The sequence below is a fragment of the Gracilinanus agilis genome, chromosome 1, assembly GCF_016433145.1.
Source record: "Gracilinanus agilis isolate LMUSP501 chromosome 1, AgileGrace, whole genome shotgun sequence".
Classification (NCBI taxonomy): Eukaryota; Metazoa; Chordata; class Mammalia; order Didelphimorphia; family Didelphidae; genus Gracilinanus; species Gracilinanus agilis.
In genome coordinates, this window is record NC_058130.1 from 20575639 (window position 1) to 20592626 (window position 16988).

The following is a 16988-nucleotide window of genomic DNA, read 5'->3' on the forward strand; positions in this document are numbered from 1 at the left end:
TCTCTAGCAGACATCCCTGCGGGCTTCCCCCAGACCTCTAAACCCTGTAAAAGCCTGCTGGGCAGCCAGCTGTGTGGGGGTCTTGTGTCTGTGGCTCCCGCCCACACCCCTCAGGCATTAGGGAAGTCTATAAGGGTTGCCCCACATGGCCAAGGCTGAGCCTTCTAACAAAGCACCTGATCAACCCATCAACCTAAGGGGTAGTTCAAGAGACCCAGACAGAAGCTACACACCGATGAGACTGACATCAATAACTGGCAAAATTCCAGACCGTGTTATTAATGGGATGGTTTGTGGCCCCTAAGAAGTGAAAGCCAGCGCCACCGACGCCTGTAGAGTACAGATCTGGTACCGAGATGGCACTTTAAATCCATCCATACAGATTCATGAAGAACGGGCCAGAGCCGAACGGTCGTACTTCCTCCTCTTCTAACAGGGTTACTAGACAAGTCTAGAGGTTCAAGAATGGGCACAGCTAGAGTCTGTGAGATTCCATCAGAGCCTCAAAGACAAAGATTCCCACAAAAACTTAATGGACAAGAGAGCAGCCTGGAAGATGGTAAAGCTGGCTGGGTGCAGAACATGCCCAAAACATGTTGAATAAGATCAAGGTCATCCTAAAGGATCTCACCTCCAGAGCATCCTCGGCCACATCTGGGTTAAATCTGTATAAGGAATGACAACAGCTCACTTTATATAGTACTTACTGTGTGCCTGGCCCTGCACTAAGCACTTTACAATTATTATTTCATTTGTTTCCCATAACAACCTCGGGAGGGAGGTGCTATTATCCCCATTTTACAGATGAGGAAAATGAAGCAGAGATTGAAGGAAGGAATGTTAATTAAACCCCCTAATGATACAAAGCTAGAAAGGATACTGAATGAAAGAACAGGGATCCAAAAAGACTCAAGGAATCTAAGAATGGCCTGAAGTAACACCCTGCACTTAGGGTTTGAAAAGTCACTTTTCAAACTGAAAGATGGGGGAAGCTAAAAAAAGAGTTCATGTGGCCAGACCCCCAGGTGCTAGCGAATGATCAGTTCAACCTGAGTTAGCAATGACGTGGCACTTTGGTCTATCAATTTTATTGCTTGAGTATTGCCCAGAGGCATTCCTGACTTGTCTGAGTTAGATAAATCTTGGGAAGGTGTTTTGTACAGAAATGCACAACTCACGGTTGAGATGGAAATGTTCTGCCTTCATCGGACTATGTCTAACTTGATGGTAATTTAGATAATTCTGGGTGCCGGTTTGGGGTCCATTTCAGAAGGATGGACACTGATAAGCTGGCAAGCACCCAGAGAAGTAACCAGGCTACTGAAGAAACTGGTCAAGCTGCAGGATACGGAGAAGCTGAAAAAAACCTAAAGTCAAAGTTTTGCCCAAAAAAAGAAGGTGGGGGGCCCCACGCACAGACTATCATTCCACATTATCACCAAGTATCCAAATGACTGTTGCACGCAAGAAATATTTAATTTGCTCTGTTTGGAAATCTCACTTTGGCTCATCATAAAGAAGAGTTTCTAAAAAGTTCCAGTTGTCCAAACACAACAGGGCTGAATCTAGGAGCTGAGTTTTCCTGCTCCCGGGAGGTCTTTGAGCAGAGGTTAGCAATGTGGGTGTGGGCTGGATTAGATGACCTCTGAGATCCCTTCCAGCTCTCAGATCCTATGAGTCACATTATTTTTGAACTCCCTATCTAGCCACAAACCCCAGCTTTCAGTTCCCCCACTCCACAGCTCTACCCACAAGGCCACTGTTGTTTAGTTAGGGCTCAGCAAAACTCAGCAAAAGACACTCCAGTGGAATGGTATATTAACCAGGAAATTTTAAAATCCCTAACAAAGTTCCCCTCCATTACAAGAAATTACATTAAGTGTCTGCATAATACATCAAGTAAAAGAAAAAAAAATGTTTTCTCATCCCTCAATGAAGAAAGACTTGAACCTATCTAATATCAGGAGATAAGTTGTAGGGGGTCACTAGAGACTCAGAAGTGACCGATTTGCCCATGGTCAGTTATACTGCTAGAAAATGGATGAGGCAGGGTTTGAATCCACTTCTTTAGGACTCCAACCACATCATTCTACCCACTACAAAGACTGCCTTTCATGTAAAATTTACCTTTAAAATCACTGCCTGAAGTCAGAACTCCAAGAAGTTCAAAGTGGGTCTTTCCTTTCCTATCAAGGATCTAATGGCCCCTGTGAACCCCTGACCACCCCGGGCTAGTCCCTGCCAGTCCTCAGACCCTGGGTTTCCTGCACCTGGTCTTCAGGACTGTAACCTGTAGGTGACGTTTGCCTCCCTATCAGATTCTCATGGCATTTGCCACATTCTCCCCATTTCTGATACCAACATGCGCTAAAGGAAGAGGAATAATTCAAAAAGGTAACTGTCAAAGAGAGGAGGCTGACTTGGGTGACTCAGGGGACAGAGTGCTGGGCCTGGAGACATGAATTCAAATCCAGTCTCAGGGCACTTCCTAGCTGTGTGACCCTGGCCAAGTCATTTAAGGATCCATTGGAGAAGGAAATGGCAAATGACTCCAGTATCCCTGCCAAGAAAATGCCATGGATAGCTCTGGTCCGTGGAGTCACAAAAAGGAAGAAGACTGAGCTACTGAACAACAAAAAATTATCAAAAATAAAAATGCAGATAACCCCTTGTGACGTATCAAATGATCACAGCCAACTTTTTCTGGGGTTCCCTGTATTTTCCATATTTTATTCTATCTGAGTATGTTATACCTCAGGTGGGGCGAGAATCCAGTCTAGCAAAACAAGACACCCCTCTAGAGAGAAGACTAAAGGCAGGAAAAAGAATCCTTAAATAGAAAGAGCCCATGAGACAAGCCCTCCCCTCGCCCTCCGAACCACTCCGAGCTCGCTTTCTAAGGCTCTCTAAGCCTGCAGAGCAACACGAGCAGGCAGCAAAGGCCGGCTTTGTCCCTGGTCACAGAGGCTGACCTCTGGGTCCAGTCTCAGGCCGCCCGCCTTCCTGGCAGCCTCGGCTCTGAACTTTGGCCCAATATTGACTTGCGCCCCGCCTGTTCTTTTCCCTTTCCCTCCCAATCCAGTCCTGCAGGCCCATTCCTCAAAGAGCTCCCAGCACACCATGCCCGGCCTTCGGCCGCCATGCTGCCACAGCTGCCCCTCGTCTACTGTGCTGACAAAGGCATCTTCACAGACCCAGGTTACGGTTCTCAACAAATGAGGCATCTTCTAAAGCAAGGACCATACGGACAAGCTTCTGGGGTCAGACACTTCGTGAGTGTACGCTCTGGGCAAAGGAACTTTCTGTGTAATGACAGTCCCCGAGTTGGACTTTGGCAGCGAAACTGTAGCCGGAGAGCCAGTGATGACTGTGGCTGGAGGCCTGAGGTTCAAGGTCTGGCTCTGGAACGTCTCGGACAAGGCGCTGCACCCTCAGGTTTCCCCATCTGTAAAAACAGCCTAGCAAATCTCCCAGGTCCTTTCTAGCACCAATCTAGTATCCTGGGATTTCATCTTATTTTTCACATATTCACGATCTGGGGTGCAACACCACTAGACCAAAGATCCAACCGCCTGACAGAAGCCGAATTCATCCATCTCCAAAACGTGTCTGATTCAAACAAATGTAAAGCTCTAAGAGAGAAACTTACTTTCAACTTCAAGAACATAATATTGGAACAACTAGGTGGCTCAGTAGATAAGAGACCCAGACCAGGAGACAAGAGGTCTTGGGTTCAAATCTGGCCTCAGACACTTCTTGTGAACCTGGGCAAGTCACTAAACTCCCACTGCCGAGCCCTTGCTGCTCTTCTGCTTTGGAGGTGATAGTGAATATTGATTCTAAGAAGGTTAGGGTTTGAAGAAGAAAACATAATAGTTTACTACAGGATAATCCCTGAATTCAGGATTTTAAACTCTCATTGAACACATCAAAAGCATTCTTCCAAATGAATTAAAATTTAATGCTAAAAATGGAAAGCCATAAATATGAGTTTTCATTCATTTGACATTCACAAATTTTCAATGATTTTTTTATCATTGGAGGAAGGAATGGGTCCTATGAAATGGTGAGTACTTAATACTAGATCTGAGCCCCAACACCCTAAGTATTCAAAGTTCTCCTGTGTCTCTTTGCTCCTACCTAGCTATTTTAAAACTAGCTTCTACATTCAAATCATTCATCCCTCAAACTATATGCATTGAGTATTTCAGCCTCAGTATCTCTGCCATGTCTTATAGCACCGTCCTCCACGACCCCTGCTTGACAAAATCCTATATATCCTCTGTAAGACTGCTCAAATCTACCTCATCCGGGAAGCCTTCTTGTACCTGAACTGATGCCCCCACACACATACACACTCCCTATAATCTCAGAGGAATTATTTTACCATAAGGCATTCCGAATATTCCTCAATAAATACAAATGTGAAATTATTGTAGCATTTATACAACTATTCACAAAGTATTACTAATAATCAGCACTTACAAAGCACTTTTAAAGACTGCAAAGTTTTTCACATATACACATTAATTCATCTGAACCTCACAGCCATCCTGGGAGAGAAGATTATTATTATCCTCATCTTAAAGATGAAGGAACTAAGACTCAGGTTAAATGATCTGCCCAGGGCCACAAAGCTAAGCAAGGATCTGAGGGAAGATTCAAAATCAGGTCTTCCTGACTCTCAGTCCAGAGCTCTAGCCACTAAAAAATGGATGCCTCTAAAATTCAACTGATGCCATGAGATTTTCAGGGTTATTTAAACACTAAATATGAGTAATACTTTATCTTTTCCCTCAAAGTATGTCTTCCTCTTACTGATTCAGATGAGTTCTATAGGTCTTAAATAATACCATAATCAACTTTGAACCATAAAAATTTTAGCACCTAAAATGGAAAAGATTCTCTATCCCCACCTTTCTTATGCAATTTGGAATTAGAACATGGTTTGCAAGTTTCAATTTCCAAAAACTTTTCATTCTCACTCTTAATATTGCATTAACTTGTAAATTTACCCCATTTTAGTACTTAGAACACAATCAACAACAACAACAAAAAATAACTGGAACAAGTTTTTATAGTGTACCCTTCCCCCTTTCCTTTCTTTTTAATCAATCTAAAAGTCAACAATGGCTTGGAAGAGCTCAGGATATGATCCTCTGGTACTACCCTACCTTGAGGCTTCCTTCCTCAACAATGGTAGATGTATAACTGGAACTCATTCTTTCCCTAGAGCATTAAGCAGCCAGAGTTCTAGTTACTTGCATAATTATTCCAACTGGAAACAAGAAATGAACAGAATCAGAATTTTTCATTTTTCCACCAACTTCAAATGAATTATTGTTTACTTTAGTGTTATTTTCTTAAAGCATATCAACCCCAAACAACCAACTAACAAGCATATTATGTAGTGCCAATGGGCCAGAGGCTAAACAAAAAAAAAAAAAAAAAAAAAAAAGTTCCTATCCTCAAGGAATTTACCTCAAAGAAATTTGAGTTTATGTACATACCCTTTGCCCCAGAGATACCATTGCTAGTTCTACACTCCAAAGAGATTAGAGAAACAGGCAAAGGGCCCATTTATGTTTAAAAATACTTTAAAAATAGCAGTTCTTTCTGCAGGAGGAAAGAACTGGAAACTGAGATGCCAATAATCGGGGAAAGGCTGAACAAGTTATGGTTCATGAATGAAATGGAATACTATTGTGCTGTAAGAAATGATGAAGGGGATGGTTTCAGAGAAACTTTCAAAGACTGGTGTGAAGAGATACAAAGTGAAACGAGCAGAACCGGAACAATTTATGAAGCATTAGCAATAATAACATAAAGAGATAAAAACGCAAACTATGACTCAGGAACTATGTCCAACACAATGCCTAACTACAACTCCACAGGATTCAGAATGAAATGTTATCTACCTCCAAGTAGAGAAATGATGGATTCAGAGAGCAGACTGAAACATTTCTTGTCTCTTGTGTGTGTTTTTTAAATATGGCTAATATGGAAATTCGTTTTGCATGTCTACACATATTTGTGATGTTATTTTTCTTGACTTTTTGAAAGGGAAAATATGGAGAGAATCTGGAATAAATAAGATTGAATTTTTAAAAAGTGTTGAGTTTACTAGTTTAAAAATATTAGTATAGATATGGCTTAGAACTAGATCAAAGCAAGATCTGCAACAAAGGAATCAAGAGAATTGGGTTTAAATCCCAACTTTGCCACTCACTACCCAGGTCAAGTGAAGATTTGCTTATTTATTGAAGAAATACAGTTTGGGAAGAATCTGGGAAGATTTGTTTGGATTATTGCAAAGGAAAATAAGTAGAAGGAGGAAAATTTGTAATATCGACAGTGTAAAATGAACTATTCTGAAAGATTTAAGAAAAGATCAAAGAAATGATTAATCACAATTTCATAAGAATGCTACCCGTTTCCCCCCATTTTTAGACATGGGCAATATAGAAATTTGTTTTACTCAACTATTTATATTTGGTGCAAGGGTTCTCCTCTTTTTTCCTTTTTTTTCAGGGAGGTGAGGGAGAGAAAGGTAAAAAGAAGGTAAAAAAATAAATGTGCAATAATTTTTTTCAATTTTATTTTTAAAAAGAGTGCAGGAAAAGGGCAGCTGGGTAGCTCAGTGGAGTGAGAGTCAGGCCTAGAGACAGGAGGTCCTAGGTTCAAACCCGGCCTCAGCCACTTCCCAGCTGTGTGACCTGGGCAAGTCACTTGAACCCCATTGCCCACCCTTACCAATCTTCCACCTATGAGACAATACACCGAAGTACAAGGGTTTAAAAAAAAAAAAAAAGAGTGCAGGAAAAGGAAGGAAAATAACTGCTTGATAATTTAAAAAATAAAATCTCATTTTAAAAATTTAAGACAAGTAACTCACATGATCTCTGAGTCTCAGTTTTCTCATCTGTAAAATGAGAGCATTAATGATCTCTAAAAAACTTCCTGTTCTAAATCTTTTGATCCATTCTCCCTCTCACATCAGCAATAGAAACAGGGGGTCAGTCTTCAGGACAATTGTAGAACTGGCCTTCTTTCCCTACTGCTTTCAAACACACCCACGTCTTTCCCACCAAACCCTTAAGTAACTGTCATATCTTCCTTCTTCCTTTCTCAGTCTAAGTCCCTGAAAAAGCTGCCTATATCAGCTGCCTCTGCTGCTTCTGCTCCAACTCCTCACCACCTTTGAGATCAAATAAAGGGCTTCTATGTGGCATTCGAGGTAGCTTTTTAAGCTACCTTACAAACGTACAAACCCCAAATCACTAGTTTTATGTCAATCAAAAAGAGCATTTTAATTCAACTCAGGGCTGAGAAAGAAAGAAACTGGGATAAGACTCAATGGCTGTCCTCACTGACACAGAAAGTGACAAGGTGGACAGAAAAAAGACAAAAGATAGGATCAACTCCTGATGAAGGGAGTTATAGGAAAATAGACACCAAGGCATGGCTACTAGAGCTGGGAATAAGGATAACCATTCTGGAATTATGCAGATAAAGTGACTAAAATGTCCATACCCTCTCACCCAGAGATTCCACTACTAGGCACATAAACCAGTCGGGTCACTGATGAAAGTCTCCATATACACAAAAATAGTTATAGCAATATCTTTCTTTTTTTTAATATATTTAAGTTACACATTCTGTTTATATATTTTTTTTAATTTTTTTAATTTTTTTTTCCAAACCCTTAATTTCTGTGTATTGGCTCATAGGTGGAAGAGTTGTAAGGGTGGGCAATAGAGGTCAAGTGACTTGCCCAGGGCCACACAGCTGGGAAGTGTCAGAGGCCATATATCAATATCTTTCATAGTAGCAAAGACAGGGGAATCCCCATCAACTGGGGAATGGCTATACAAACTGCAGATAGTGAATGTAATATATATATTCTTCAAAGAAATGATAAACATGATGAGTATAGAGAAGCCTGGAAAGACTTACATGAACTGAGGCAAAAGTGAAGTCAGCAGAGCTAAGCACATAACACACACAATGACTATAACAATGTCAGTATAAAGAACCACAAAACAATTGAAGACGAATGCTGAAGAATTAAAGAACAAGCATGGCTCCAAATAAGAGCTAGAAGACCACTTGCTGCCTCCTTCCTTCCTCCTCCACATCTACAGAGGCCGACAGGTGGGGAATAAGGCACATATTTTCACTTTTTTAGGTACATTAATCAGTTTTGCTGATTTCTTTTCATTTTTAAAAAATATTATTTGTTATATGAGATGGTCCTGTGAAAGAGTGACAGAAAAATAAATATACCAATAAAACTTATTTAAGGAAAAATTTTTTAAAAAGCAAGCACATGGGTGGCCTAAACCCAAAGCTTGTTTCAAAGAAGTCCTTTTTCTCCACTTCCAAAAATAATCCCCAAAGTGACGGTTGCCCTTTAGGGAATTTTTCCCATTCAAAATTGGCCTTAATATCTGTTAAGCATATTTAACTGAATCACAATGTTCAGAGCTCTGCACTCAGTGTGAGACTTATATGGGTCCCTGAAATCCACTAAAGATAATCCTGAGCCATACTAACAAGGAGCCTTAAGACTGACGTGTGAGAAAGATTAGTCTAAGACTATTCTGAAGGCTGGGAGGTAGGAAGTGGGGGTGAGAAGAACAAAGGTAAGAGAAAGATTTGTTTCTACAAGGGACCAAAAGCAAAGGGCTTTCCTACTGTTAAGCAGAAAATCCACTAAACCACAATATCAATTTCTCAGGAATTCAAGTTCAATGACACGAAGATGTAGAGTTTCAAGTTAATGAGTGTTGCCCCCATTGTTGATAAATTAATGAATTGTCCATTCCCTACCTTTGATTAATTCTTAATCTACCCATTAAATCTTAATCTTTGATTAAATCTTAATCAACAATCTTTATAAATCTCCTTAGAGGTTAGTACTAACAAGATCCTAAGGTCCAGGCCAGATGTCTTTTGGGGACCCATCCTGTGATCTCAATGGCAGAAGGATCTCCCTCTACTAAAGTAGATGGGTCTGAGCAGTTTAAAGTCTTAAGAGTTTCCTGGAACACTAAGAGGTTAAATGACTAGCCCTAGGTCCTTAAGCTGACATGGGTCAAAGAAGGGGCTAGAACTCAGGTTATTTCCCTCAAAGTGGGCTAAGCTAGCTCCCTATCACTAAATTCTGATACAAGAGCCATCCCTTAATTATTAGTCCAGCAGAAATTCCTTGAAGTCATCTGTTATTCTGCATTCCCTAACATAGGGCCAGGTACATAGAAGGATCCAATAAATAGTCTAAAATTCAACAGGCTATTGGTCTTAGGTAAGAAAATCTCTGCATTAGTCAGATTTCCTCCTTCATCCTGGCCAGTCTTCCAGATGATCACAAGATGAAATGAAATAAAAACCCAACACTAATACTACACCAAACAACTTGCATACACCTCTCAAGGCACAGTTAAAAAGCACATTCTTTTCATCTCCAAATATCATCATCAGACTATCTCAGTAAAAGAATAAATCAAACCCAAATTCCTTTCTGCCTAGACACTCCGAACCAAATCAAACTGAAAACAAGACAGTGTTACCTCTTCTAAACCCATTCATTTACTTCCTAAAGATTTCAGAAGTACTCATCACTGTCAAAAAGTAACCATCAAAAGGAGAAATGAACTTAAACAGAAAATACTTGCTGTGAAAGTTGCTCCAAAATTAAAGAAGCTGTGGAAAAGTAGAATGCATGAAGAATAAAAACCTGTCTCTTCATCTGTAAGATGGGGGGAAGGGGATGCTGGATGGCCTCTGAGGTTTCTCCTAGCCTCCTCTTCCTCCTTCCCTTTGCATCCACCCCCATACTGTATCATGGCTCCTTGTGCCCAGGTCTCAGCTTCCCTCTCACCTGCCCAATTAAGTCAGTCAAAAGACAGGAGTCAGAGAAAACTGAGCATTTATGGAACAAAGGATGGAGAATTAGCCTTTTGTCCCCATCCACAGCCCAGTCAAAGAATGCAAAGCAAAGAGCCCTAGATCTGAAGTCAAATGGCCTGAGGTCAAATTTTCCCTGATACTACCAGAGTGAGCTTAGGTAAATCCCCTAAATTATCCATGCCTCAGTTTCCGATTCTGTAAGAAGAGAGCTGTGGGCTAAAAGGCCTCTGCCAGCTCTAGGTCTTCTTGTTGTTCAGTGATGTCCCACTCTTCCTGACTCCACCATGGGGTTTCTGGAGTGGTTTACAATTTCCTTCTCCAGTGGATTAAGGCAGTCAGAGGTTAAGTGACTTGTCAGAAGTCGGTTTTGACCTCCCTGTCTTCCTGACTCCAGGTCAAGCACTCTAGTCACCTACTCTCTTCTAGCTCTAAAATCCTATAATAAGTGAAAAGAAGCACTTGGATGGTCTTTTCCCACTCCGAAAAGTGTTCCAGGCTTGGATTCTTTACTGTGAATTGACTTATCAACTGCTTTCTTCTGCTTCATTAAGAATCTAAAGCAAACTCACTGCTTAGCTTTCCCTGGGGTAAAATCAGTCAATTCAGGGAAAGGCATGTCAGTGAAAAGAGCCACTATTAATGGAGCAGAGAAAATGTGCAGCCCCTTTTCATAGCCATTCTAGGCAAGGACAGCTATGGCCTCAGATCAATTGGACCTGAGTTTGAATCCAGCCTGATACTTAACTACTTGTGTGATCTTGGCCAAGTCCCCTATGTGCTCTGCTCTGTGCCCCAGCTTCCTCTGAAAAATGAGAGGATTGGACCTCCGGTCTTTGACAGCTTTAGGTATTATTGGGGTGTTACCACCTGCAGTGGAGCACCCGTGCTGGAAGGGTTGCAAAAGAAAAGGGGGAAGGGGCTCTGCAGGGGAGGGTATGGAAGGGAGCCCCAGGGGAAGAGGATGGAGGAGGGAATGGAGAGGAAGAGGATGGAGAGTGGATGAGGATGAAGGAAATGGGGATGTAGGGAAGGGGGATGGCAAGGAGAAGGGGATGAAGGGATATTGGGATGGAGGAGTAAGGAGTATAGGGGAAGGGGGGAGGGAAAGTGGGAGGGGAGGAGGAAGGGGTATACAACAAGGGGAGAAGAGGGGAAGGGGAGGGGAGGAAAGGGCAGAGGGAGGGAGAGGAAGAGGGAAGATGCCTAAAGAGGGGAAGGGAACTGAGAGGGGTACAGAGGAGAGCGGACTCACCTCCACGGCCTGACCCAGCTCCAAGTCGAAGCCCACCACGCACACGCAGTGCAGCCAGGCCGAGAAGCCGTCCCAGCGCAGCTGGTCCCGGCCCCGGCCCCCGCTTTCCTCCTCCTCATCCTCATCCTCCTCCTCCTCCTCTTCTTCCTCCTCCTCCTCTTCTGTAGCACCTGCAGCCGCCTCTTCTTCCTCCTCGGTCACCGCCACCTCCTCTTCCAAAGGCTGCCGGGACCCCGAACCCGGGTCCGAGCCTTCTAGTCCCCGCCAAGCCATGGGCCGCCCCCGCCGGAGACGGCTCCGGAAGATTGCCGGGTGGCAGGGCGCATGCGCGAGAGCCTCCGGGAGGGAGGGCAGAGGCGAGGGGCGGGGCCACACGAGCACGTGACCTTGAGAGAGCTTCTGGGAGGGACAGGAGGAGGAGCTGAAGAGGGAGAGGGAGAGGGAGGAGAAAGAAGTGGGGGAAGACAAGGAGGGGGAGGAGGAGTGGTGGGAGGGGCAGGAGGACCCGGGGAACAAGGAGGAGAAGAAAGAAATTCCTCTCCTCCCCTCTGCACCCTCAAGGGATCCCATAACATCCCTCGGGAGAAAAATAGCCTCTTGGGCTATCATTGAGGATGCGGAAAACTTGAGTTCAGGTTCTTTTTCCGGCTCGTACTAGATTAATGAACGTCCTCTACGCACTTCCCTTCAAAACCCCAGACTATTCCCAAAGACTTAATGCTACTATGGGGAGGCTTGTCGATCAGCTTTGACAGACAGAATTCCCCTATGGAGAGCTTTCTCAGAAGTGATGACATCATAGCTCTCGAACAAAATGGCCCTGGGGGGACTAGCAGACTGGAAAGCATGAAGGAAGTCATCCATGGGGCCAAACCTACTGCAGAAGTCTACACCAGCCTTAGAAATGGCCAGCCTGATATATGGGCTTCAAAAAGATGCCTTTGGACCAGTTCTAAATGGTAGAAAATACATCCCTGATTTGAACCCAAATCTGTGAATTTATGAGTCTAGGAAAACTCCCTTAGAGAGTGGCTTTGGCCCAAGAGCACTGAGAGTTTGTCAGGGATGCCATGCTGTTGTTCAGTTTCAGATTTTTCCTGACTTCATTTGGGGTTTTCTTGGCTATAAGAAATTCAATTTAGGGGTTTGACTATATATGAGAATTCTAAAATAATATTGTGGTCGCCAATTTAAAGACATTATAACTTAAGTAAAAAATGACTTTAGTAACTTTATTTACAAAGAGGTAGAAAGAGTGAAAATGGAAAAGATAGCTAAAAAAGATAGATAAACAGAGGTTTTAACAAGCCTACTAGCCCTTCTCTAGTGAAATGAGGCTCAGCCCCACAGGGGCTTCCCCAGGTCTGGTGGTGTCTACTCACTCACCCAAGAGGAAGTCCAAAGGAGAAGACTGAAAGCCAAGTCCCAAGGTAAAGTCTTCCAACAGCAAAGTCCAAATGAGAAGATCCAGGAGGGGTCTTCCAAGAAGCAGTCCAAGAGCCAAGGTCCCAAGTCATAGCCAAAGTCTCAGTCCAAAGCCACCTCCAAGAGTAAAGTCACTAGCAGAAGCCCCCTGGGCAGGAAGTTCAGAACTTTTTATAGTCCTTTTTCCACTTCACTTCCTGTCTCTTCCTCTACTTTAGGGAACCAGTTGCAGTCTTTCAATTTGCTTAGCACTGCCCAGGGGGTGGTCAGTTGCCTCTGGACTTGTCACAACTTTATAGCAAGTGTCTTGTAAACATTCTTACTTAGTGTTAAGTAGGGGTGCTTAAGTTTTTGATTGATTAACTTAAAAATTGCTGACTGATAGACAAAGAAAGTTTGATTCACTCTTCACATGGTAGAGATAATGGAGTGGTTTGCCATTTCTTTCTTCAGCTCATTTTACTGATGAAGAAACTGAGGCAAAAGACTTGCCCAGGGTCACACAACTAGTGTTTGAGGTTGAATTTGAATTCTGAAAGATATGTCTTCCAAATTCTAGGTTCAGGACTCTGTACCACCACCTAGCTGCTGTATTTGTCAGAAATGGGACCTAAGCATGAACCAGATGTTCTGCGTTCACAATGCCTCTTGGACATACACAGGATAAATAAATCCATTATCCACCTAAATCCATTGCTAAGTCTTCCCTTTTCCAGGCTATCCCAACTTTGTTCAGCCTCAAAGGAGATGGCTGTCAGACTCATCCACCCTCACCTGGACATGACATTGATTTCTTGCACAGGACACAGACAATCACAATATTCTAGGTGTAGTCCAACCAAAAACATACAATGGGACCACTATCTCCCTTGATTGGGACTTGATACATCTATTAAGGCAGTCTGTGATTGGGTTAGCTTTCTGGCAGCCATCACACACTTTTGGCTCATAATATACTTGCAGGAATCTAAAACCTTCTGTCTTTTTCACTTGAAAGCCAGGCGAGGACTGCTTAGCCAAGAACATGATGGAATGTGTGCATTCATGGTTCTCCCTGCCCTTCTAGGATTACTAGACTGAATAAAGGATTAGAAGCTTTCCAAACCTAGCTGCTCAAGCTCGCTAGCCAAGATCCTGGCACTTTACCTATCTTTTTGGTTCCAAAAGTAAAAAAAGAATGCCGCTCCCTGATGTGGCCCCACTCGTGGCCTTGACTTATACAAGTAAAAGAGAGAAAACGTGAATTTATCCAACTTCTTTCTTTGTATTGCTCTGGCTTACAGCTAAGAGGAACAAGCTTGTTATTCAAAATACAGCTCAAATTCCCCTTCCCCCGGGGATATGGGGTTACATATTTTTAAAGACTCTTTCCCCTTCTTCATTCCTTTGTCTGCCATAACATTTGCAGATAGAGGTTTTCCCTTACCCCTTTCCCCAGATGTCACTGGAACATCATTGCACTGGAGTGACACTGGAGTGACAGAGGGGAGGCAACATGCATGGTATAGTAGAGAGAGTAGAGTATTTGAGGTCCATGTACCTGGGTTCCACCCCAGCTTTGACACTGAGAACCTATGTGACTTTGAGCAAATTGATGAACCTCTCTGGTCCTCAGTTTACTCATCTATAAAATGAGAGGGTTCGATTAGATTTCTCCCATTTCTACAGCTACCATCCTATAACCCTCATTGTAACATAATTACACACGCTGGCATAACTCCAGTGGTTATGCCCAGTCTAATCTCTCTATACTCTTTAGAACACTATTACTGTAATTGAATATAAATGACTCATTTCACTCTCTGGTTTCCTCAACCTGGTCCCTGATGGTTTAAAATTCCTGTGGCCTCTTGGGGTATGACTATCCTCCCCTCCCTTGCTGTTAGCATCCAGTGAATTTCACTGAGCCTGATGTGATGCTGTGGAAAGAATATGAGATTTGTAGTCAAGGGACCTGGATTCAAATTCTGGCTTTGCTACGTTTTTTTTAAACCCTTACCTTCCTTTTAAAATCAATATTGCATATGGTTCCAAGGCAGAAGAGCAATGAGAGCTAGGTGATGGGGGTTAAGTGACCCTTGTCCAGGGTCATACAACTAGGAAGTATCTGAGGTAAGATCTGAACCCAGGAACTCACATCTGCAGGTCTGGCTCTTGATCCATTGACCCACTTAGCTGTCTCCCTGGCTTTGCTCTTTACAAAGGAGAAGACTAAAAGCCAAGTCCCAAGTAAAAGTCCTCCAACAGCAAAGTCCAAAGGAGAAGATCCAGGAGGGGCATCTTTTTGAAGCCCTCATATCAGACTGGCTCTTGGACCACTTCTTGGAAGACCCCTCCTGGATCTTCTCGTTTGGACTTTGCTGTTGGAGGACTTTACCTTGGGACTTGGCTTTCAGTCTTCTCCTTTGGACTTCCTCTTGGGTGAGTGAGTAGACACCACCAGACCTGGGGAAGCCCCTGTGGGATCTATGTGTCCTGGGAAGGTCACTTAACCAGAGAGCTTAAGTGAGACCCAGAGATGATCACAGCTTCTTCACCTGTAAAATGGGTAGGTTAGAGTAAATAACCCTTACAGTCCTTCTCACATATCCTATAACCTACCCTGTCTCTTCCTGTATTTCTTGAAATATAATCATCCAGGGGGTGGGAGTGGGGGTAGGAAGTAAGTCCTGAGACAAACGAGTTTTTTTCTGAAGACTATGGAGAAGGGACTCGATCTTTTTTTGGATGATGGACCCCTCTAGCAGTCCAAGGAAACCTATAGACTCCTCAAGATACAGTGTTTACATGTATTAAATTCATTAAAATTCATAAAATTACAAAGGAAACCAATTATATTGAACTAAAGATGTGATTTTTTTTTCCTATCCAAGTTCATGTACCCCTTGGGTATAAATATCTCTCCAGAGGTCAGTGCACTCCAGGTTAAGAACCCGTGCTCTAAAGTGACCCATTCCTGGACTTGAGTCAGCCAAAACCCAAAGCCCTCCCATTCCTTCTCTTTTTGAAGGTTTTAATCCTTTAGCCAGACCACTAGGTGGCACAGTGGCTAGAGTGCTGAGTCTGCAGTTCAGAAAGACTGATCTTCCTGAGTTCATATCTGGCCTCAGACATTTACTAGCTGTGTGACCCTGGGCAAATTGCTTAACCCTTTTTGCCTCAGTTTCCTCATCTGTAAAATGAGCAGAGAGGAAGATGGCAAAGCACTTCAGTACCTTTGCCAAGAAAACTCCAAACAGGATTATGAAGACAGATGACTAAACCCAACAACCTTTTAGCCAATAAAATTACCTTCCCTTTTATTAAATTTAATAAATTAAATTGTTAAATTTCCCTTTTATTAAATAGAATAAGCAAGGGCAATAAATGAAAAACAATAGTAGCTGGTGCAAGACCTTTGATTTGGGTTCTCAGTTATTAGGCCATCCTGAAATCTTCATAGGAGTTGGCTCATCTCTCTCTTCTGCCTCATCATGTTATTCATGGAAAGACAACCTGCATATGCTTTAGAGTTGTGAGAAACAAACCAGGACCCTGCTCTAGCCCAGTCCTCTGACTGAATTCTCTTCTATGAGATGACACCCAATAAGACAAGCCTAATTTTCCCAGCTCTGAATTTTTCTCCCATTTCCCTGCCTATGACCTCTAGGTGGTATCAGACACCTCCAGTCTGGTCCTATAGAGCCTACGTTGGTCAATCACTTTGGTTTAATTTCAGATGCTTTTTGCAGGGGGCTACCTAGGGACTCAGGGACAGAAGGTATATTCTAACAGGTAACAACATCTGCATCCCAGTAACACAGACAGATAGAGGTGGAGTGAAATAAGCAGAACCAGGAAAACATTGTACGTATTAACAGCAATACTGTGGGATGATCGAATGTGATAGTCTTAGCTACTTTTAGCAATACAATGATCCAGGACAACTCTGAGAGACTTATGGAAAAAAAAGTTCTCCACCTCCAGAGAAAGAATTGTTGGAGTAGAAATGTAAATGTATGCATATGATTTTTCACTTGTTTATTTAGGTATATGTTTTGAGGTTTGGGTTTTATAAGATTATTCACTTATAAAAATGAATAATATGGAAATACATTTTGTGTGAAAATACATGTATAACTCAGATTGAATTGTTTGCCAACTCCAGGAAGGGAGAAGGAAGAAAGGAAGGAGACAATTTGGATCACATAACTTTGGAAAACTTATGTGGAAATTTGTTATTATGTGTAGTTGGTAAAAAAAAAAAAAGGAAGGAAGGAAGGAAGGAAGAAGGAAGGAAGGAAGGAAGGAAGGAAGGAAGGAAGAAAGAAAGAAAGAAAGAAAGAAAGAAAGAAAGAAAGAAAGAAAGAAAGAAAGAAAGAAAGAAAGAAAGAAAGAAAGAAAGAAAGAAAGAAATAAG

The 16988-nt window shown here is 42.5% G+C and overlaps 1 protein-coding gene across 1 annotated transcript in view; it reads right to left on the minus strand.

Annotated features, from left to right (window-relative positions):
• The window catches only part of DENND6A (DENN domain containing 6A), a 63133-nt gene extending 51664 nt beyond the window's left edge, over positions 1–11469 (minus strand). The window contains exon 1 of the mRNA XM_044658713.1: positions 11165–11469. Coding sequence (XP_044514648.1) covers positions 11165–11437 — 273 coding nt within the window. The 5' untranslated portion in view covers positions 11438–11469. The remainder of the gene's footprint in view (positions 1–11164) is intronic.
• Positions 11470–16988: the final 5519 nt, after the last annotated feature.